Source organism: Leptinotarsa decemlineata, unplaced genomic scaffold, assembly GCF_025532065.1.
Source record: "Leptinotarsa decemlineata unplaced genomic scaffold, Ldec_3_MD MMD2_tig00005462_RagTag_RagTag, whole genome shotgun sequence".
NCBI classification, from domain to species: Eukaryota; Metazoa; Arthropoda; class Insecta; order Coleoptera; family Chrysomelidae; genus Leptinotarsa; species Leptinotarsa decemlineata.
The window spans coordinates 244,463-268,116 of NW_027412625.1; the positions used below are offsets into that span (position 1 = coordinate 244,463).

Genomic DNA, 23,654 nt, shown 5'->3' on the forward strand with positions numbered 1-23,654 from the left:
TGTACGTTAAGGAGGTTGCTTCAATGGACATGTTACAATTGCGCACGGCTGGTGTGAGCCTCGAAGTAGGAATGTCTCAATTGAGGCTAAGCCTAAGGCGAGAAGCGCTTACTGCGCAAATTATGTTTAGTAAACCCCACAAAATACAAATAAAACAGAACACAGAGTCGGATGCTTCAAATGCAATACACATTTTAGAGACCGCTAAAAGCCAAAGAAGGACCGGGATGTGGAGTTTACTCCAGATCACTATGCCTTAGAATTAAGTAGAGAATGGTATAAAATACCAGCGTGGTTCAAACAGAACTAGCTGGTATCTCTATCGCCACGAAAGAAATAACCAGAAAAGGAATTTCCAGCAAAACCATAACACTCTGCACTGATATTAAACACGCCCTGTTAGCCTTGAACAGGCAACGTGTTGCCTCATGCCTAGTACTAATGTGCCACCAAGATTTAGCCAAAGCCTCGGTAGATAATAACAGAGGTAATCGAATTGCCGACTGTTCAGCCAAGGAAGCGGCTGGACTAAGAATCTTAGGACTCAGTGACACCTACGGACTGATGACTTGACAATTGCGAAACTAGCTAAACGTCACACCCATACTCAGTCTCTAAAAAAAGGGAAGTGATTAAAGGATGCAGTTTTGCTAGGATCACCCTGGGCGACCCTGGGAAGCTAGCACCTGAAAAATATTTGGCGATGACCAGGAAAAACTTACGCTCAACAGCAGGATTTCTGACTGGCCACTGTCAACTAAGGAAACACCTCCAAATTATGAAACTAGTGGACACACCTCTATGCAGTATGTGTGAACAGGAAGATGAAACTGTCAGGCATGTCTTATGCGAGTATCCGGAGTGATTGTCATTAAGAGAGTGTGTGTTCGGCGAGTCTTGGCTTACACCTGCTGATATAAAATGGATGTATTCTATCAACCTGTCCACCTTCCTGCAAACGTGTAGGCCCACAGGGCCTACACTCACCATCCCTACTCCACAGAAAAAATATTGATAAATTGCTATATAAACTATCGTTTCCGAAAATACTAGGTGTTGCAGTTGATACAAAAAAAAGAAATAATTTGATATTTCCGAAACTGTTTAGAATATTTCAGTTATATTTGGTTAACGATGACAGTCGGTAGGAGTTCGTATTACTCAACAAAAAAATAAATTACAACTTCAACAGCGGAGTGGTGATGAGAACTGACTTCGATATTTTTGGAGAAAAAAATGAAAAATTTGTAGCTTGTTCTCAAATAAAATTAATTTTTGAATTTCTTGTTTGTGATGAAACAGTATTTCCAAGTTGTATCTATATAATGCGACATTTATTATTGAAAAAATAAAAACCTTGTGTTTTTTATTGAACAATTTTACTGTATTGAATTCGATTCTACTTCCGATATGAATGGAAATGACCGATATTTGATGATAACGTATTCAAGTAACACAATGTGGGACTTTCATTGGGTAGTTTACGAAACCGCAACATGTGTTCTGGTATACAAAAGCTTACACGACGAGAATTTCTCAATTCAACAGTAGCATGTGTTCGGCTGTCCACTTCGATATTGTCTTCCGTTACGTTAAATGTTTCTCGGTTTTACTTCAGCTTCTAAATCAACTCATATTCATATTTCAGTTCGTCAATACACAATAAATATTGTTGCCCTGAAATATGTCACTAACTTATAACATCTGAAATTCTGAATATCATTCGAATCTACTCTATGTAAATTATCTGTGAAATTTCAGCAACATTGCTGAGATATTACTTTCGTTCTCACAATGAACCCACATACCATTGATGACGTCTATCGCAGTAACATCCGAAACGTTTCATATCTCAGGTTTCTCTCGATCACGGGCTACTAGCCCGGATTTCGTTCTCTTCAATCATCTGTACATTTCAAAAAGTAGCATTTTTTTCAAATAAAATCGGAAAAAATTGAAAGGGAACTGGCAAATTTTTGAATATATCCTGAACTGAACAGAATTTGAAATAATCTATTGAATATGCTCATGAAGGTAACTTTTCCCTGATTCAACCGACTTTGTATCCCGCACATTTTTCAATTCTTATGCTGACCTTCCTTATCTTGAACTCTATTTAGTACATGAGATGGTCTATAGTTATTTGGAAGATTTTTTGGCTGAAAAGGGCAAAGAAAATAAATCTTTCAAATGACTATAGACCAGTTGCTTCACTATTAGTGATATCAAAAATCATGGAGAAGGCAGTAAACCTCAACACCCTCAAATATTCAGAAGGCTTCAAAATCTTGAGCGATCATCAACATAGCTTTCGAAAACAAAGATCAACAGGCGACCTTCTATCTATCGTATGTCACCAATACTTGGAATAACGCAACCCAGAAACAATTGGAATAACGAAAAATATGGAGGGTCAATAGCTGTTGCTCCTGATATTTCTAAGGCCTTTGACAATGTGTGGCATGAGGGTTTGCCGACCAAATTTCAATGCCATTGCTTCTCGGATCATTTTTCTGTATGGTTCTCCAGTATACTTGTCTTGTCTTTCTGTTTTGGATTCCAGGACATCAGCTGCGGATGCACATCTTTACCGGCAGCGGGTGGTTGCATATCTTATTGAGGATCTAGAAGTGATTTCGAACTGGGGTAAAAGTAACCAGGTTCAATTCAATGCCACAAAAACCCAGGCGTCGGTTTTCTCCAAAAAGATAAATGTCTCCGGAACGCATATTATTATGTCAATACAGAAAATTCTGCTTTCTGCTTCGATAAGTTTGTTGGTGGTGAAAATGGACATTGATATGTCTTGGCACAATCATGTCATTGGAATAATTCGTTTGCAATTATTTGAAATTATTGCAAAGACTGCTTGTCAGAAGCTTGGAATACTTTTCCGAACCAGAAAACTGTAAATACCTCTACAACTTTTGATGATTCATGAAGCTCAGATCAGACCTTCTTTAGAGTATTTATTTTTCTCATATGGAGCTTCGCCCCTAAGCATACCCTTGAGCTACTGGATTCCAACCAGAAAAAAGCCATCTCACTAATTGGCGAAAAGGACTGTCAAAGAAAATTTGGAGATTTGTCTCTCTAATAGATACTTTCACGGGAAGTGTTCAAGAGACTTCGCACTTTTGATTCCAACAAGAGTGGTACATATCAGAAATAAGCGACAGACTGTGGCTGCCTAAGGTTCAACTCAGTACACCTCGAACTTCACTGTTCAAGAACTCTTGAAACTGTAGACCTGCGTTTATGTGGAATGAACTTTCTGCGAATGTTTTTCCAAATGAATTCAATCTCCAGCAATTTAAACCTCAAAATAACTTTCTATCAGCTTCATTGCTAGCCATTTGAAACATTTTGTGATAATAATTGAAAAAAACTTCACTGAAGTATTCTTCTTCAACACTGTTTATTTGTATGTCAAAATGTCACCTGAATAATACCTTAATCATTTTCAGAGTCCTTGAGAAAATGGTCAAATGGTGTTATCGCAGACAGAGTGTGCACTAAACCATATACAATCGAACCAGTAACTGCTGAGGAAAAACCCATATACTTAGCCGAAGGTACATTCATTATAATCCCAAGTTTCGGCATTCAACATGATCCAAAATATTTCCCAGATCCTGATCGTTTTGATCCAGAAAGATTTAACGAAGAAAATAAAGATAAGATAAATTCCTACACTTACCTACCGTTTGGAATTGGACCCAGGAATTGTATTGGTTCAAGATTTGCCTTACTGGAAACAAAATTGCTCTTCTTCAAACTTTTGTCGAAATTCGAAATAGTTCCGACAACTAAGAGTGGAATTCCGCTCAAGATATCAACGACAACCCTCAACCTCAATTCGGAGGGTGGATTTCTGTTCGCATTCAAACGTATAAACGAAAATCAATAACAAATTAGAAATTATTGTTACATGTGTCCATCAATGATGAATTTTTGTTACATTTTTCATATGATTGTATGATAGTGAATAAATAAATGAAGTTAATAAAGTTTTCGAGATAACAACACTTTACAAAGACATGGAACATATGAATGCCCCAATATATAAAGAGGAGAAGGGGGAATTATTTAGGTACTTTACTGATTGCATATTGAGATATGCGGTATTGAAGCCATCGACATAACTTCTGGTGTTAACACTATCATGTTTGAGGGTATGTATCATTTCGCTCAAAAGTGTTCTGGATAAATATGTTTGTACGTCTATAATGATCGGTTGTACAAAGTGAAAATGTGTCGAATTGTCTTTCATGTTCAACAAGAGCTGTGGGTATTTGATATTTATTTTCTTCGAGTCCACTTGGAACAATATAGTCTATGCACAAATTGAATGAATATGACTTTGACAAATGTTTGCTAATTTGAAGAATCATTTGATGTATGAAAGATAACTGACTCGAATTTGCTGTTCAACACCTGTTTTACACATGACTCTTAACTGTTGATATCAACTGAGAGTTTCGGTCTAAATGAAACTCACATTCAGTCAATGAAGTTCACATACTTGTTGGTGTTTTTCTTACCAGAAAATTTACTTTCGATTGTTCAAAGACACTCTATTTCTCAAATTAACCCATTAGCATCCAGCTTCCTCTTTTGAGGACACATGCAATTATTTCTTTCACAACTCTAGCAGCCAGTCGTACGATTCCGGCTGAATAGATAATGCAGAAAACTGTGTAACCTACCTATATCATCAAACGGCCTTACAATTGCCTCATATTCATGAACTCACAAGCCGGTGAAACATGACGCATTCCGACAGTTATTGCGTTTCATCATAATATTCAAGCAAAGAAATTCATTCAAAGGGTAAGTGTTTCAATTGTTCCTCAATGGTCTACTACAATCATACATGTTTCAATTGTGCCATTCAATATATTCGAATATTCAACTTATTCTGAGATGAATATGTCTCAATAGTAGTGTCCTCAAAAGGGGACACTGGGCAAATCTTACATGCTTGGATGAATGCATATTTTTTTCAGATCATTCAGAGAATGAATCAAAGCCGAATTCCATTCAAGAATTTAGAAGATGCCATCGCATATTTGGAATCGGAGAAAATCGAAACTGATGTCGCTTTACCTCCCGACGTAGATGAGCTCACGGATGAAGAATTGTTTATCGATGAAGATCTCGAAGACCCTGTTTTATCCGATGTAGGAGGCACCATAGAAATACACATTTCAACAGATGACGATGACGCCGAAAGAATTATTTCTCCAGCTTCTATGAAAGACAATAATATACATCTTTCAATACTGCGCAAACGCTTCTCCATCGAGATCAATAAAATACCTCAATCCGCTCCTGCTGCTTGCTGGTAAAAAACCGAGCATGTTTATGAAACTTGGCAGAAGGGAAATTTGCCAAATCGAAATGGAAGAAATGAAGGTGATGTTGGCGAATAAAACACCAGACAAAATTTTTGAAACAATATTTTCATCTGAGGTTCTGGAGCTCATCGTGGATGAGAAAAATCGGTATGCTATGTCTGTGAAAAATAAACAAGGATTCAGAGTTTCTGTGGATGAAATAAAAATAGTTTTGGGTTTTCTAATATTTTCTGGTTACCATACATTACCATCCGAATGTTAATATTGGTCTGAAGCTGATGACCTGGGAATGAAACTAGTGAAAGATGCGATGAGTAGAAATGCTTATCTACAACTCAAGTCTCTGATTCACTTCAAAAACAACTTCAAAGCAGAACACAATAAAGATGATAGAGGATTCAAAATAAGACCCCTTCTAGATATCGAAAACTGCAAATTCCGTCAGTATGGTGTGTTCGAGGAACATTTGTCAATTGATGAAATGATGGTGAAATACTACGGGCGTCACTCCTTGAAACAATTCATTAAGGGTAAGCCAGTACGTTTTGGCTATGAGTTTTGCGCCTTATGTGGTATCAGCGGATATTGTTTCAATGTCGATCCTCATTGTGGAAAAGTAGCAACGCTGAACGATAAAAATAAAACACTGAGAAGCCCTGTTGTTGAAAATATGTTGTCAGTTGTGGATGATCCGACAAGCCATATTGTATACTTTGATAACTTTTTCAATAGCTATGATCTACTTCTTCCATTGAGAGAAATGAAATTCAGAGCTACAGGAACGGTGAGAGATAACCGTATGAGGAAGTGTCCACTGAAAGAAGTGAAACAGCTACAAAAAGAAGATCGTGGAACTTATGATTATCAGTTCGATACAGCTGATCAAGTGACTTTTGTTGGATGGAATGATAACAAATGTGTCTCTCTTGGAACTACTTTTGATACAATAATTCCTATCGTGAATGTCTCAAGATGGAATCGGCTAAGAAAAGAAAGAATACCTACTCCTCAACCAGCAATGATAAGCAACTATGATAAATATATGGGTGGCGTAGATCACCATGATTGAATGCTTGAAAAGCATTCAATAGCAATTCGAGGTAAAAAATGGTATTGGTGCTTGTTCACTCGAATCGTTGACATGGCAGTTGTGAATTCATATACCTTATATATACTCACTCATGGTATGGGGTCCATCTCTATCAAAGATTTCAGGAAGAACATTGCAACAACTTATTTGAAATTGGGTCATGGAAACCGTATTCAACTAGGTAGACCGAGCAGCCTATTGTTGACATCGAGGCCCAAAGTATTTGATGATATACGTTTCGATAGGGTGGGGCACATTATTGAAAATCGCGAAAAACAGCAGAGATGTCAATTAATTTTCTGCCAGAGTGAACCACACACTTTCTGCAAAAAATGTAATATCACATTGTGCATATTTGTTTTAGCCGATATCATGAGAAAAATTATTATTTATAAACAATAACTGAGATCTTCATTTTATTTGTCTAAAAATCTTCATTTTGTTTTTTAATTTTTTCATTTCTTCACTTTAAACGTTTGACTCATTTTGTAATTTCCTATATTATCATGAATAAATAATATCTTGTTGCACTGCAAATTTTTATCGTTAATGTCGCCTATGCCGAGTGTCCTCTTTTGATGACAGATATTTTTTCGGTAACTATCAGATGTCAATGCAACTAGGGACTATAAACTCCCATATTTGAATTGGTGTCGGTTTAATCAGAAAAAAATAATAATTAGGGCGTTAATGGGTTAATGAATATTCTTGAACATATAGTGATCATTATAATGGGATTGAGTTGAAATTTCAATGAGACACCTCCTCACCATCACTTTGCTATTCGTGACTATTTGTATGAAAAAAGAGACCACTAAAGTGGGTTCAGATATCTTCTATAAAGGTACTTCTTGAAATCAACAGAACATTCCTAACTGTGTATGTTACTATATGGTCGGTAGCCAGGCGGTTCGACGTGGGTGCTTTGTTCACTCACTCGAATTGACTGCCGTGTTGGTCGGTGGTTCAAGCCCCAGTCTGAACAATCGATTTTCACTTGCTATCGTCCAAGTCGTGTTAGGAATTACACGTTAAAATTTAAGAGCTCGCACAAATTTCAACTTCTGAGGGTTGTCGTTAGTAGGGGTGCGACAGCTGGTTAACGGAAAAACATATTTTAAACAGATTCTTTCATTTGAAGGTGATTGACAATGTTTCGTGGTGTATTTCATCAGTTCGGACTTCCATTGTCTAATATAATATAAATTGATTTGAAATCCCTGAAAGAATCTGTAAAAAATTTAAAAGAATAACCAAAAATAACAAAAGGCTGGAATTACAAAAAAATAATATACAAGCAACAACCAGAAAAAAAATAAAAAATTGAAATAATAATACAAGCTGAAAATTAAAAATATTATTAACACAAAATGAAAATTAAAAATTAAAAGATTCTGAACCAAGTTTCGTCACGACGTTTCGATTGTTAGTTTCCACAATAGTCTCAGTCATTTACTTAAGAAAGACAAATATTGTATAGAAATGGAAATGAAAGACTCTTTCACTCGTTTTACCAACGATGTTACAGCCACCTTTGCGTTTGGTGTGACCGTGGATTCACCCGAAGAATCATATAATGAATTCATTTTATAAATACTAAGGCTACCGATTTTGGAAAGTTCAAAATTATGATTGAGTTCACAAGGTTTTTTTTGATTGCCAAACTTCTCCAGGTGAATGCAAATCATGATTCCTCAAAAAGTTGAGGGTTATTCTGTGTTTTCCTGTTATGTAGCTCTACGGCCAGAAAAACACAGCAAGAAAAATCTTACTTATTCATGGTCTTGTTATTTTCATAAGAATAAGTCCATACGATACCAAAAATCATCACGACATCCATTTGTCTCTTAATAAATATTGAGTTATGTGAACTTTTTTCATAAGAAAAAAACTAATTAATACAGTTTATTGTAAGATTTTCACTATAAAGGGTTTTACAAAAACCGCGACACGTATTTCGCTATACAATAGCTTCCTCAAGCATGCTTGAGGAAAATAAAACATATAATAACCACGTGCTGGCTTCTTAGCCTTAGTAGTTAATTTTTTTATTTCAAAATGCAATTTTTGTAGGTTATTGAATAATGTTACTTAACTTACTATATGTTAATCTACTCTACTTTTTTCTTTGGAAATAAACATTATTTTTATCATTATTAATAGTCTTCAAGTACTTTCGAGCTGTATTCTCAAAAATGTTCGGTTTTTCTGCAAATTCACTCATTTATTCAGATTTGGAATACATATAGGTATAAATCAAAAACAGTATTCACTGATACATATACATATCTCCAGTTTACGAAAACAAAGAAAAAACTTCAAATTATATATGTATAAAAATTATAATGGAGAACTTTATACAAGTGTAGAAGGGCAAACTTTTTAGTTTACTCCGATAAGTTACTGCGTGAAAATCAAAGTATTTTTCACAAAGAAAAATCTTCTATTTATCAGTAACTTGTCGTATTTAAGAATTTTGCCTATCAAATAAATTATTAAAAAATAATACTTATCTTTTACGTTTCGGAGGCCAAAACCTGCCTCCGTCTTCAGAAATGGATAAAAATTCGAATATATACACAGTTATTCCTTTTTTGAGAGCTTATTTCTTCACTTCTTCGACAGATGTCAAAGAAGTTTTGAAATATGAAATTATGTCAATGTTGTTGATTGACAACTGAAATATTCGATGTAATACAAGGTACTCTCCGATATCAGTTTGTTGCCATTTCGCCACTATACAAAGTTTTCTTCAAGATGGGTAGCCAAGTACGGTCTATTTCTAAGGAGCTATTCGAGATACAGTTCTCTCCAGACATGAGAATATACGCTGATTCTTTTAGCTTACGTCTTTTAGAATGAGGCTCATTGGTAATCTTTCTTGTCCTATTCCATTCCACCCGATGTTCACCGTCTGATTTTAAAATGTGCTCTGATAATTTTGATCCTGTCAATTGTCTGTTTTTTATATAATCTCGATGTTCATTCTCACGCACTTTCAATGGTCTTGAGGTTTCACCAATGTAACTTTTAACACAATAACAAGGTATTTTATAAATACAATTTTTTGTTTTTTCTTCAGTGTTGTTGGGTTTTGTATGTGTGAGTATAGATCTCAGTGTATTTTTTGTTTTGAAAGTAGTTCTTCATATCTATTTCCAATTCGTCTAATTTTTTCAGATAGTCTTGGATGAAAAACTGATTATTTCCTCCACAAAAAATGACTTTCGTTGAATATATGTATATTCTCAAATTTCATTACAAGTATAGATAACATAAGAAAACATTTTTTGTGTTAGTTTTAAAGTAAGATAAAGACATAACAAATTTTCATCTACTGGCAGTATTTATTGAAGCTATTGCTTAGCCTAGGAAATAGGGCTGTTTTGATCCAAATTGCTGTGTTTAAGGTTTACATTGAGAAATCTCCTATTTCTGGTGTTTCTAGATGGTCATCTGCGCCTGTATGAGGCGCAGATGACAAATTACATTCCATTCAACAAATTCCAGGACCATGCATTTCTATGCTTTCATCATTAAACTGCGACCTGGATACATGCCTCTTGATTTATAAGATGGAAATACAAATTGTGTCTACTCATTAGATGAAGTTCATTCAAAAAATTGTTCAGAATGACAGTAATGAACGCTACAATTGTTGCATTGTTCGGAAAGCTAAAAATTAAGTATCAGTGAACGTTAATAATGAAACGTATCCGGAAGCCTTTTGAGTGTGTTGTGATGGGATTATTTCTTGGACAGTTATTCTGATTTTTTTATAATGAACCTTTTTTATTAATTGAAAAGTTAGATATTCATCACCAACATTGACATTATTTGAAGATAATTCCATATCTTCTTGCCTATCCGAGAATATTTACAATGATTCATACGTGGGGTTGGTTTCCTCAATCTCTCCATAAATGAATCAATGATTTGAAATCTATGAAAGAAAAAATAAAATTATAACTATATTAAGCAATGAAACGTGAAATGAAAACACAATAAAACCAATAAAATAATCAGGATAACAAATGAAAATGACCACAGAGTAAAAATAATAGAGATTGAGATTAGCAAAAATTCAAAATGAAATTGAAAAAGATTTCAAACCAACTCACTTCATGACGTTTCGATTGTTAGTATCCACAATCGTCTCCGGGTGATGACTGGACCATTCCAATGAGAGATGACTATTTATAGGTCATTTGACTGCACCTATCCCCTCTTCTCCCTTGCCAGTTCTATAGGAGTTGACGGTTTTCTGCTTGATTTTTCAAATTTTGCGTATCTCTACGCTAGATTGGCTGAATGCGTCGTTGGACAACATATATGCAGCTTCTTTGAGTTTCTTCTTGAACCAGAGTTTCTTTCTGTGGATGATCTCAACTTGGGACCACTTGATGTTACTTGGACGAGTCCAAACATGCTCTGCTATTACCGACTTGCTAGTTCGTCCTCGCTTGTGCTTGGCAATGCGGACTTTCAATGGTCCCTTAGTTTCACTGACATAGGATTTGCCATACTCACAGGGTATTCGGTAATCCAGACACTACAAGATTGAGCAATCATTCAACCTTTCGGGAAATACGTCATTAGATTACTAGACTACATAACGGACCACATAATTTTTTCAGAAACAATTTTGTCAAGATAAACATACAAATTGTGTCTTTGTTTATACGCAGGTGAATTTCATGACAAGCTTTCATGTTTCGGTTTAATATAAATTTTGTAATACAATATATTGATGGGTTTGACTAAGTTCATACTCGTTGATTTTCAAAGCTCAATTTTGTTTATTCAATGTTTGTTACTAAAAACTGTTACTTGATGATGTTTCTAAATAATAATTTATTTTTCATTTTTTATGGTTCACAGTGTGTTAATTCCATACAATGCGTCATTGTTAGACGGTCAGTCCCTACACCAACAAATTATTTCTTACCCTATTTACCGAATTATTATATTTTTATGGTGGCCATCTAGTTTTCCACCATTTTGTGGTACGGAGAGAGATAAATCCCAGAAAGGATCAAAGGTTAGTGATGAGTGTTCACAGTGTGTGAATTTCATCGTGGATTTCAATTGACCAACGAAATTATCTACAATCTTAGAGTTATGCATCCTCAAATATGTGAGCCATAACTCTTGTGCATTTCTACTGTCGCTCAATTTTTTGTCGATCTCCGTTAAGATTGGTTTAAGTTTCTCATTAAGTATATTAACGTCCTCATGTAAACCTTCTGAAAGACAAGGAAGAAACCTCTGGGCGTCTTGATGGGAATTACCCATGAATCGAGCAGCAAAACTTTGAATCTGATTTTTCAAGGAGGCTGTATTTATTACTCTATCAAATAAATTTTCTGACCATTACTCCTTGATGACTTTTGCAGACGCTTTTATTAAAGCACCCTCCATACTAGAAATACTAGTATTGAAATCTTTCATGAATTCATCCTTTTTCAAATATTTCAATAACCATCTTGTATTTGATAAACATTGGATTACGCTGTTCATGAAACGGGCGTTACCAATATTTTTGAACCCATTTAATCCAAGGGTCTTGACTGAAGAATTTATTACTGGACAATTTGAAATATCTTTGAAACCCGTTTCAGAATTTTGCTGAGAGAAAGTATTTTTCACATTTCATCATGAAAATTGTCAATCACCTTTAAACAAAAGTGCATAAAAAACAGTTCACCATCTTTGGAAGTCCGCCATATTGTATTTGAAGGGATGTCATTTTATTTTCCATATTAAATTGAGCAATCACTTTTATTTGATACCCAATTTATAGGATGCATAAATTACATAATGAAGGACCGACCACCATCTTGGCCGGTTCGCATCATTCAGTTAAGCACGAATTATTATTCAAACTTATCGTATATTCTAAATTTCAGCTCAAGTGATAGAGAATGCAAAATTTTGTTGAAATATTTGTCCCGAACTAACAACATACATACGTACAAACAAACATCGCAAGTTAAATAAAAGCTGGTGATAATAAAAAATTGAAATGAATTCTACAATTTTATCGGTAGCTCTCTCTCTGTGTCCCTCCTAGTAGTACCTTTGCGAATGTACATGTGCGTTTGTGAATGTACATGTGAATTTGGGTCCCTCCACGCGCATCAAAACAATTTTGTGACTAACATAATGAAGGTTTTCCCGAATATCAGTAGTCGCGATCACGTCTCTGCATTAGTAGGTCTATTATTTTCAATCACTTGATCAGTTGGCAGTGTCGTCGATAGAAAAAGAACAAGGTTCGTTCGTTCATTATTTCACGATAAACAGGTACGTGGGTTTTCTTTACTCAGAATTTGTTCTAAGTGACAATAACTATATACATATCTCAAAAAAGTATATATTCTAATCTTGATTTATTGTCTTATCTGACAGTATAAAAAGCCGTTGAATACAATATTTGTTTTTTTTTTTATTCTTCAGTTGACAATTCAATCTATTCTTAATCATTCACCTATTGGAATCTAAGATATTTGTTTCGGTAAATTTTCGTTATGTGGAGACCCGGCGATTTTGAAAAAATTTTTTACTGTACTTACGTATTTTGATGCGTAGATTACGAATCCGAAAGAAAAAAGCGGCGCTCTTACTTATTCAAAAAGTTACGGCCCTTCAAAGTTCACAAAAGGGCAACTTTTCAGCCTTCTTTTTCACTAAATAAACTATTTAAAAATACAAGCATTTATTCACTAGATCACCTTTACACCTTATTCCTCCTTCTTTAACACTTTTGACTTCAATAGTCAACATTTTTCTTATAAAAATGTTAAAAAATGTACGGAGCTGCTTTTTGGTTACATATCACTGTATTTTACGTTTTTAAGGTTAATGATATGGTTGGTACGACTGATGCAGTCCATATTCCTGAAGTAATTCAAATGTTTTTTACCTTCATTCTTTAGATCGTAAATTGGTTTTTGGTGGTGTATTACGAATTTGAAATAGTAGGCGACGGCAAATACCAACCGCTTTTTTCTGAAATGTCACTGGTAACTAACCTAAAAATAAAATAATGTCACCAGGAGAAGCATTCGTTTTTAAATTAAGTTTTTTATAAGAAAAATGTCGATTATTGAAGTGAAAAGTGTTGAAGAAGGAGGAATAAGGTGTAAAGGTGACCTAGTGAATAAATGCTTGTGTTTTTAAATAGTTTATTCAGTTAATAAGAAGGCTGAAAAGTTGCCCTTTTCTGAACTTTGAAGGGCCGTAACTTTTTAAATGAAGAAGAGCGCTGCTTTTTTCTTTCGGATTCGTAATCTACGCATCAAAATACGTAAGTACAGTCAAAAATTTTTTCAAAATCGCCGGGTGTAGACATAACGAAAGTTTACCTTTGTTTCGAATATATGTTTCATTCATCTAATAATAATGATAATAATCGGCTTCATTTATCGACATGAGTGAATCACATTAAAATAACAAATGAAAGTGTTTTTCAACTTAACCTATACTCATAGATTTAAAGCAGAGAAAAAGTTCATCTAGGTATGAAAACGCACAAAAACTTGAACTAATTGTCTAATCTCCAGTGCAATTTCTAGATTTTTGAAGTTGTATGAGATGTGAAGTCTGAACTAAGTAGGAAGTGCATTATAAAAATAATTTAATTATATACGAAACTTGGAATGAAACGAGCTGTGGAGTGTTTGTTGGTGAAGAATTTATCATGATTTCTGATATTCGACTGACTCTGTGATTCAAATGTCATGTTTTTCAAATATATTTAATGAGGTTTCTGCTTGATGATGAGTTTGTGAGTTGTAACAAGAAGGTGCAGTTGCCTGAAATTGATCAAATTATCTGAAAGAACAATTCATTCAGACCAGTCTCAAATTACCTATACTGTGGGCTAACGGACTGACACCTATCAGAAAAAACTATTCCCCTGGCTGATACCACGAAGGACGTCGGATTATATCCGATAGATGTCAGTGCAGGATTCTTCACAGAAGTTATTCCTGCATATTTTATTAGCGATGCTACGGCCGCAATCGATTTTCAATCGATTTTCAAGGTAGTGTCTATTATTAACATAGAGTTTATGATTTTAGGTAATTGAAAATCGAATTCCTTCAGAGTATCATTCTTCAAACTGGGCTGAAGCGAAAGACAAACAAGTTTGTCATCACACCATCTGCCTATGAACGAGGTAACCAACCGCATATCGGAAATTTGCCATATAAATTTTTCATATAAGGAAGAAAACTTCACAACTTGAGTAGGCCTACTTGGAGGCTGACTGTGAATTGAATCATCTAAAAAATAATTGAGTCTGAGCCATCCAAACTCATCAAAATCAGCAGAGATATGATCAAACTTCCTCACACTATGAAAGTATCGTATGCAGTTGAAACAGATCAAAAGATACCACATGTTTCAGTTGTTGCTATGTGGTGTGAACACCACCATATCCCGTATTATTACCTACCTCAATATGTTATTTTGGATTTGGGAAAACTTTTTCTAACGTTTTCTACAAGAATGTGGCTTTGAAAAATTTTTGAAGCTTTGACATTCTAGATGGAAAAAATTACTAGTCAGTACTTACTTACTTTATCTGAACATATAAGAAATAGTAGAAATTTCAAATCCTCACCATGAAATTCTGAAAAGTTATCATTGGTTACTATTTGAATCAATGTCACGGGTGGAAGTAGACTAGATGATAGTGTCAACTGATATTGATGATATGATCGCTACGATCACGTTGTTCAAATTGAGAAAAATCAATTAAGTGAATTTAAATTTTTCTCAAATTCTGGTTTCAATTTTTTCAACGATATTTCCTGAACTCATAGACACTAGAACAAATTAATTTTTTCCACAAGACGAATTTCAAGTTCAAATAGAAATAAATGTCGAGTTATTATTTTTTAAATAACTCAATTATCCGCAACATGAAACTTGTGTAAAAACAAGAAAAAATTAATAAAAAAATACGAAATTTTATTAACAAGAGTATTCTATTAGGTTTGCAATGTTTTTTTGACCCGATACAGGTATTTAAATCTACATTATATTCAAAATAATCATGAATTTTTTGAACATATATGGCTATAATAATAAACCCCCCAAACAAATCACTGACCAAAACAATTTGATCTTCTACATTATAGTTATCTTATATTCGCAGATTTTATCAGATGCTGCAATTACTTTTTGGAGTGGCTATATTAGCCGCTCTCTTCTATTACTTTTGCGTTAAACCGTTGAACTACTGGAGAGAACGGGGAGTGAAACAAACAAGTAAAGTTTGGTTATTTGGAGATAACTGGTCTACGACCATTGGTAAGGAAAGTTTCTTGGATATGTTCGTTAGATGTTACAACCAGTTTCCAGATTCCAGGTGAGTTTTGAATCTGAAAATACATCTATCGAATAATCAATTTTTCATAAAAAGAAATGCATAGAAACTTGTTCTGGGATTTTGCTTGTCAAAATCTGGAATATGAAATTACTGGCTCAGCTAATTTGTTCCATTTACGATAACTCATCATCGTTTTCCGATTGTTTCACCAGGAACATCTAATATCGGCCTCTGCAGTTCGGAGGGGCAGTAGCTCAGCCTAGCATTCAAATATTCTCAGTTTCGAAATTCCTTTCATAAGTGAATAAAACTCTTAATATTGAAAGATAAAAGCCATAACATGATCAGCAATATATTGTATATTGTGCAAACAAAAACAGATCTTTCCCGCAGAGGTTATTCTGTATAAAGTCTAATCATTACATAAATTTGTATATATGCTTCTGTGCTACATTTACATTTGTTAGTCAGATTTACACAGTGGATAATTTTCAAGAATGCTGGTATTGTTTGAAGGTGGTTGACAATGATTCATGGTGGATTTCATTAGTTCAGACTTTCATTGTCTACTATGATATAAATTGATTTGAAATCACCGAGAAATCTATGAAATTCCAAAAAAGTTAGCTGAAATATAACAATTATATTAAGCAGAAACATTGAATTTACAGTGAAATGAAATACAAGCAATAACCAAAAACTAAAAAAATAAAAAATTGAACTATTAACACGAGATAAAAATTGAAAAATTATTAACAAGGTAGAAAGATTCCAAACCAAGTTACTTCACGACCTTTCGATTTTTATCATCCTCAATCGTCTTCGGCTGATAACTGGACTTATTCCACAGAGATCTGACTATTTATAGGTGATTCGAGTGCTTTCACCTATCCCCTCTTCCCTCTCCCTGCTTCATCGGTTTTGGCGGAAGCTGATCGTCTGGCGGGAGTTGGTTGTGTTCCACTCGATTGAAGGTTTCCATATGTTGCGTATCTCTACGCTAGCTTGGCTAATTGCGTTGTTGGACAACATATATGCGGCTTCTTTGAATTTTCTTCAAAGCCAGTGTTCCTCTTCGTGAATGATTTCAGCTTGAGCCCACTTGATGTTATGTTGATGAGTCCAAACATGATCTGCCGCGAGTCTGGTTGAGATACGTGGACGACATCTTCATAATGTAGAACCATGACCAGAACTAGATACCTTTCTGAAGCACATCAACAACGTGAGTCCTTCCATCAATTGCACAATGTAGAAGAAAGTCCACAACCAATTGACATTCTTAGACGTATTGCTGAAGAGAGCTGACATTAAATGGGAAATATCTGTATATCGAAAACCCACCCACACAGGACAGTATCTGAACAAGGAATCCAACCACCATAAATCGACTACGACAGGAATCATCAAGACTTCACTAGACCGTACTTTCGGACTCTGTAATACAGAGGAAGGTCTCGATAAGGAACTAGACATCATCAAAAATGACCTTCAATGGAATTGTTACTCCAGAGTGATGGTGGAACAGGCTTTAGCTAGAAGACAGCAAGAGCTCCACAAGGAATAGAAGCCGCCACAACCAGTACCTGTACTTCCCTACATCAGAGGATTGTCGAAAAGGATAAGAAGGATTGGGTCCAACTGCAATATCAGAACCTGTTTCAGATCTGAGAAAACTATGCGGATCAGTCTCACGAAAATCAGGCCACCAAACGCGGACTGCGATTCCAAGAATTGTAACCAGCGAGTACGGAGAATCATACATCGGTGAAACTAAGAGGCTATTGAAAGTTCGTATTGCCGAGAACAAGAAACACACACAGCGAGGAGAAAACAGAAAATCTGGAATGGCAGAGCATGTTTGGACATAACATCGAGTGGGCTTAAGCTGAAATCATCCACAAGGGGGAACACTGGTTTAGTAGAACATCCAAAGAAGCCGCATATATGTTGCCAAACAACGCATTTAGCCAAGCTAGCGTAGATATACGCAACATATGGAAACCTCTATAATAATCAACCGGAACACGACCAACTCCCGCCATACGGTCAGCTCGCGCTGAAACCGATGAAACGGAGAGAGAGAAGAGGGGATAGGTGAAAACACTCGAATCACCTATAAATAGTCAGATTTCTGTGGAATAAGTCTAGTTATCACCCGAAGATTATTGTGTATGTTAACAATCGAAAAGTCGTGAAGTAACTTGGTTTGGAATCTTTTAATTTTGATTTTCATTTCTTGTTAATACTTTTTAATTTTCATCACGTGTTATCAGTTCAATTTTTTCATGTTTTGGTTGTTGCCTGTATTTTATTTCATTGTAATTTCAGTTTTTTTCTTAATATAATTGTTATTTTTCAGCTAACCTTCATTATTTTTCACAGATTCTTCGAGGGAATTCAAATCAATTTATATCATATTAGAGAATGGAAGTCCGTACTAATGAAATGCACAGTGTTGTTATTGCAGCAATAATATTAGAAATATACGATGTAAGAAGTGAAACACGTTGGACATTTATGTCGAACTTCAATTTTGGAACGGGCACACTTGCAGACCTGTTTCGGTCTCATTAGCCAGTCATCAGTCAAGATAGTGGCCATCATCGACCTAAATTCAATGATTTTCTATAATTGAAAAACTGAATTCTTCTTATTAGTCACTTTCTTATTAGTCAGTGGGCTATACTTGAATACATTTTGTTGTTCGCTCCAACTTAGGAAGAGAAATGAAATACTCTTAAAGAATTCCGATTTTCAATTATGGAATATCATTGACTTCAGGTCTATGATGGCCACTATCTTGCACTGATGAGTGGCTAATGAGCCCGAAACCGGTCTGCAAGTGTGCCCGTTCCAAAATTGAAGGTCAACTCTTCCAGTTGTATTTCCAATTGCATATGCAGGAAATTTTCTATGAAGATTTCTGCACTGATGCCTGTCGTGGTATTAGCCAGGGTTGTAGTCGTTTTCTGATAGGCGTCAGTCTATTCATCCTACTGTGTAGGTATATTCAAGACTGGCTTGAACATTTTAAGTTCATTTCTTTAGATTTGTTTACTGCCAGTCTTCAAGCATAGCCCACTGACTGATACAAAATATTTGTATTTGGTTGCAATATTGTCAAATATTATTTGTAAATCCAGTACACATGTAAAATAATTATTAAACTGACGATATTTCCAAAATATAAAGTTGTTATGTTCAACAGTATCAACTACTTTCAAATCACTATATTCTTCATTTATGTTATCACTCAACAGATTCACATTGCATTACAACAGTTATTTTGATTTGATTCAATAGTTGAATAAAAGATAGTTCTTCCAGTTCAACTACGAACTTCTTTTATTTTCAGATATCATGGGATATATCAATTTCTCCAGCCAGGTTTGATGATTAAAGACTTAGACCTCCTGAAACAAATCACAGTCAAAGAATTTGATCATTTTATGGACCACAGGAGCATAATTTCCGAAGATGTAGATCCATTATGGGCCAAAAACTTATTGGCATTGACCGGTATGATATCATTCCCCATATGACTGCCCAGTTGTTGAATTAGCCCTATAAAAAACATTGAAACTTTGCAATATGAGAACCACTTATTTTTTCCGATACTTTTTCTAGGAATTACTCAATATTTTACAGATCTAAGATCACGAATCATAGTTTGTCAATCATGCTGATTTTTTTTTCATATGAAATACGACTTCATTTTTTATATCCAATTATTTCTAAATTTCACAACCCAGTCGAGATTTTCAGAGAAATTGAAGTAACAATCTCAAAAAATGAATAAATTATGACTTTTTATTATAGTTTCATCGAGAATATGAATATGACTAGGTGAAATAGTTAACAATAGTTTTTGTTGGCGTTAGTTGATTGGATGAACCACAATAAACCCTTTCGGGTTACGGTGGAGGATCGAATAGACCCACTCACTTTGGACCCAACCTAACCTAGTCGATTGGATGACTTGGTTTTCTATATGAAAACCGATGACTTGATCGCCACCATAAAGAAAAAAACATGATCATAACCACCATCAATGCAAACTGGGGTTACAGAAAGTGCAACTACTGTGCACTTTCGATTACACAGTGTGATTTTCACATACTTTGGAGGTGCTTCAAACCAATACACATGTGTGCAGTGGAATAAAAACAATAAATGCTTTTAGGATTCACCGGATAGCAAACACATACGTGAATATGTGTGGATCTTATCTTACTGAAAACCATTTCGAGATTCACAGGCGTAATGTGAGCAAGAAACGATTTTGAGGTGAAGTTAGAAGAGGTCAAGCATCAAACAGCTGCGTAATATACTTCGTAATTACTTTCACGATGAAGAAAACGAAATTCAAGCTAGTAGGCTATGGTCGAATGGGATCTGAAGTACCAAACGTTTCCTCTGCTACTACGACTGACATAATAGCATTTACTACGAGGACGGAAGTAAATCTCGAAGTCTCAATCGTTCGTTGCTGATGAGACTTCAAAGTAAGACTTTCGTCCTCACCGTAAACGCACATACCACTCAACTCTTATCACCTTCCAAGCTGAAGTACATGCAGAAGTGTTTTTGTATAATCAAATGTCCATATAAAAGTAGTTAGTTCGAAGGTAATTCTTTCATATGACTTGATGTTCAACGAATGTAATTGTTTCGAGAGGGGTTTTTCTTTGAGTTCGTCTCTGAACGTTACTTTTTTGTATGATGAACACATCTTTGTGAATAATTCATTTTGGAACTATTTGATTTTTTCTTTTCTTAGGAAGATTTTCAGAATATTTCTATATGAAAATAGAGGAGTAGAAAGCCAAAACCTTTGATTCGCAAAAAATTGATCTCTCCTGAAAATATACTCCTTTCAATTCAAACAAAATTCCTATGGCTGGGATTGAATCAAACAATCGGAAGAATGTCATTATGTACTGTTATCGATGACAGGAGTAGATATAATTAATTCGTAACATGAAGTCGTAATTTTATGAATTAACTGAGTGCCTCATTATGGGCTTTTTCTTTCAGTTAGTGTCTGAAAGTTACTTCTCTGCATGATCTACATATCTCATATTTCATTTCTTTGGAAGATTCCCACAATTTTTCTGTATGTAGATAGAGGAGTAGAAAGCCAAAACGTTCCTTTCTAAAAAAAAATGTATTTCTCCTCTCTCAGTTTATATTCAAAAGCTTTTCAGAAGAGAACCTCATGGCGAATATATACTTCATCAAACAATCTCACAATACTTGAAGTTCAGTGTTACGATCTTCAATCAGGATTGAACCGTCGTGGTTTGGAACTGTACCCTAACGTTTCGCCAGCACAAGTGGCTGGCTTATTCAGAGGTTTATTCATCTTGATGGTTCACCGATGGTTCACTGGCGCATGGTTCACCGAGTTATCGGTTCACCGAGTTATCGATGAACCATCAAGATGAATAAACCTCTGAAAAAGCCAGCCACTCGTACTGACAAAACGTTAAGATACAGTTCCAAACCACGACGGCATACTTGAAGTTATTCACTTATGAGTCACAGAAAAATGGAGTAATTTAGTCACATCATAAAGTATATGGAACGAGTCACAAAGCCAGTACCGCTTTTTCGGGATCAGTGACTTTTTCTGGAATCATGAAGAGTCACTAGAAAAAACAATTTAGAAAACTGAAATGAATAAAGACTGACAAAAATATTGATATTCTTTCTCGATAGACCAGAGATTGGTAACGGAACTTCCGAAAAGCCATTGCTGACCATGATGTCACCTCTGTAAAATAGGCAGGCCAGATGAAGAAAGCTGCTACATGACCTCACTGTCACGAATCCAACCAATATCATTCGACTGAAAGAAGAATCATCAAGACTCTATTAGACCGTGCTTTCGGGATCTGTAATACGAAGGAAAATCTCGAGAAGGAACTAGACGTCGTCAAAAATTATCTTCAGCGGAATGGCTATTCCAAAGCGATGATAGAAAAGAATTTGGCTAAAAGACAGCGGGAGCCTCGTAAGGAAGAGATGCCGTCACAACCAATGCTTGAACTTCCCTAAATCAGAGGATTATCGGAGAGGATAAGAAGAATTGGTTCCAAGTACAACATCAGAACCCGCTTCAGATCTGGTAACACCATCCGTAGCAGCCTTACGAAACCAGGCCACCAAACGCGGACTGCGATTCCAAGAATTGCATTTACCGGATACCCTGTGAATGCGGAAAATCCTATATTGGTGAAACTAAGAGGCCATTGAATGTTCGCATTGTAGAGCACAAGAAACACACACAGCGAGGTAAAACCAGCAAATCAGTGATAGCAGACCATGTTTGGATCCATCAACACAAAATCGAGTGGTCCCAAGCTGAGATCATACACAGAGAGGAACATTGGTTTAGGAGAAAATTCAAGGAAGCCGCATATATGCTGTCCAACAACGTAGTCAGCCAAGCTAGCGTAGAGATACGCAACATATGGAAACCCATCATCAAGCGAAAAATGGCCAACTCCCGCAAAACGGTCATCTTCCACTGAACCAGTGAAGCGGAAAAGATGGAAAGCGGGGATAAGTGAAATTACTCGAACGACCCATAAATAGTCACCTCTCGGAGGAATCAGTCCTGTCATCACCCGAAGACGATTGTAGATACCAACAATCGAAACGTCGTGAACTAACGTGGCTTGGAATCTCCTAACTTTTTATTTTATTTTCATTTTTATTTCTTTATTTTTTTTAATTGTTCTATTTTTACTTGTATTTCATTTCACTTTTATTTCATTTCAGGTTATTTTTGCTTAATATAATTGTTATTTTCAGCTTTTCATTTTCAATTCTTCTTTTTTAGTTGTTTCAGTGAAATTCATCATGAAACATTGTCAATCACCTTCAAACAAATCATATGTTTTTCGTCCACTGATGACTACAATTATTACATGAAATTTCCCAACCTTTTTCTTCGTCTTCAGTTAGAGATAAAAACTAATGGATTTTAATTTTTCTAGGTCAGAAATGGCGAGATATGCGGCCTATTCTCAGTCCATCCTTCACCAGCAGCAAAATGCGATCAATTTTCGTTCTGATATCGAAATGTGCTGAGGACTTTGCAGATCATTTTCTCAAGAAAGATGAGGAAATGATAGAAATGGAAATGAAGGATACCTTCACACGTTTTGCTAATGACGTTATAGCTTCTGCTGCATTTGGTGTGAAAGTAGACTCACTTGGAGAGCCAAACAATGAGTTCTATTTGAGGGGAAAAGAGCTAACCAGTATGGGCAAATTTTGGAAAAGAATGAAGATTATGGGGTTTCTTCTGATACCAAAAGTTCTAAAGGTGAGAGAACATTAAATTTCAACGAAAAAATATATGTTGATTGTTTCATCCTCTTCTTCTTTTTGGTATCATTAACAGTATGAAACCTGTTTGAAAATGTCTGGTGAAAGTGGCCAATACTTCATGGAAAGTAGACAAAACCGTAACACGTGTTTTATTATTCAACAGTTCTTTCAGGAGTATTATACTGACCAAATTTTACCAAATTATTACAACTTCACATGAGTTAACAATTCGACTTTTTCAACTTGATACCTATGATTATATTGGTATTCACGTACAAACTGATTACCAATTTGAACATGAGAAAAGAAATTTCACCAAACTCGTTGAATGAAGTCACCTGAGTTTACGTATCCATCGGTACCATTTTCAATATAAGAAAACACATTTGATAAAAATTTAAACTGTTTTTCATTTCATTTTCATTGGGTGAAGGAGTAATGATGCTTTTTGAGGCCTGCTGGATGCGTTCCGTCACTTTTCATGTTTGATCCAAGTTAGAATGACTATTAGTTTCGG

At 35.3% G+C, this 23,654-nt stretch overlaps 2 protein-coding genes across 9 annotated transcripts in view; both read left to right on the forward strand.

Moving 5' to 3' along the window:
• The window catches only part of LOC141484279 (cytochrome P450 9e2-like), a 33,753-nt gene extending 29,742 nt beyond the window's left edge, over nucleotides 1-4,011 (forward strand). For 5 of the 6 annotated variants that reach the window (XM_074179360.1, XM_074179357.1, XM_074179359.1 and 2 more), the window contains one exon: nucleotides 3,468-4,011. In XM_074179360.1, the coding sequence (XP_074035461.1) occupies nucleotides 3,468-3,910 (443 nt within the window). In that variant the 3' untranslated portion in view covers nucleotides 3,911-4,011. The remainder of the gene's footprint in view (nucleotides 1-3,467) is intronic. The other variant, XM_074179358.1, reaches the window with a different exon arrangement.
• An 8,602-nt stretch (nucleotides 4,012-12,613) lies between these two features.
• The window catches only part of LOC141484280 (cytochrome P450 9e2-like), a 32,648-nt gene continuing 21,607 nt past the window's right edge, over nucleotides 12,614-23,654 (forward strand). The window contains exons 1-4 of one of the 3 annotated variants that reach the window (XM_074179362.1): nucleotides 12,614-12,756; nucleotides 15,620-15,832; nucleotides 19,152-19,315; nucleotides 22,801-23,132. In XM_074179362.1, the coding sequence (XP_074035463.1) occupies nucleotides 15,630-15,832; nucleotides 19,152-19,315; nucleotides 22,801-23,132 (699 nt within the window). In that variant the 5' untranslated portion in view covers nucleotides 12,614-12,756; nucleotides 15,620-15,629. The remainder of the gene's footprint in view (nucleotides 12,757-15,619; nucleotides 15,833-19,151; nucleotides 19,316-22,800; nucleotides 23,133-23,654) is intronic. The other 2 variants (XM_074179363.1, XM_074179364.1) reach the window with 2 other exon arrangements.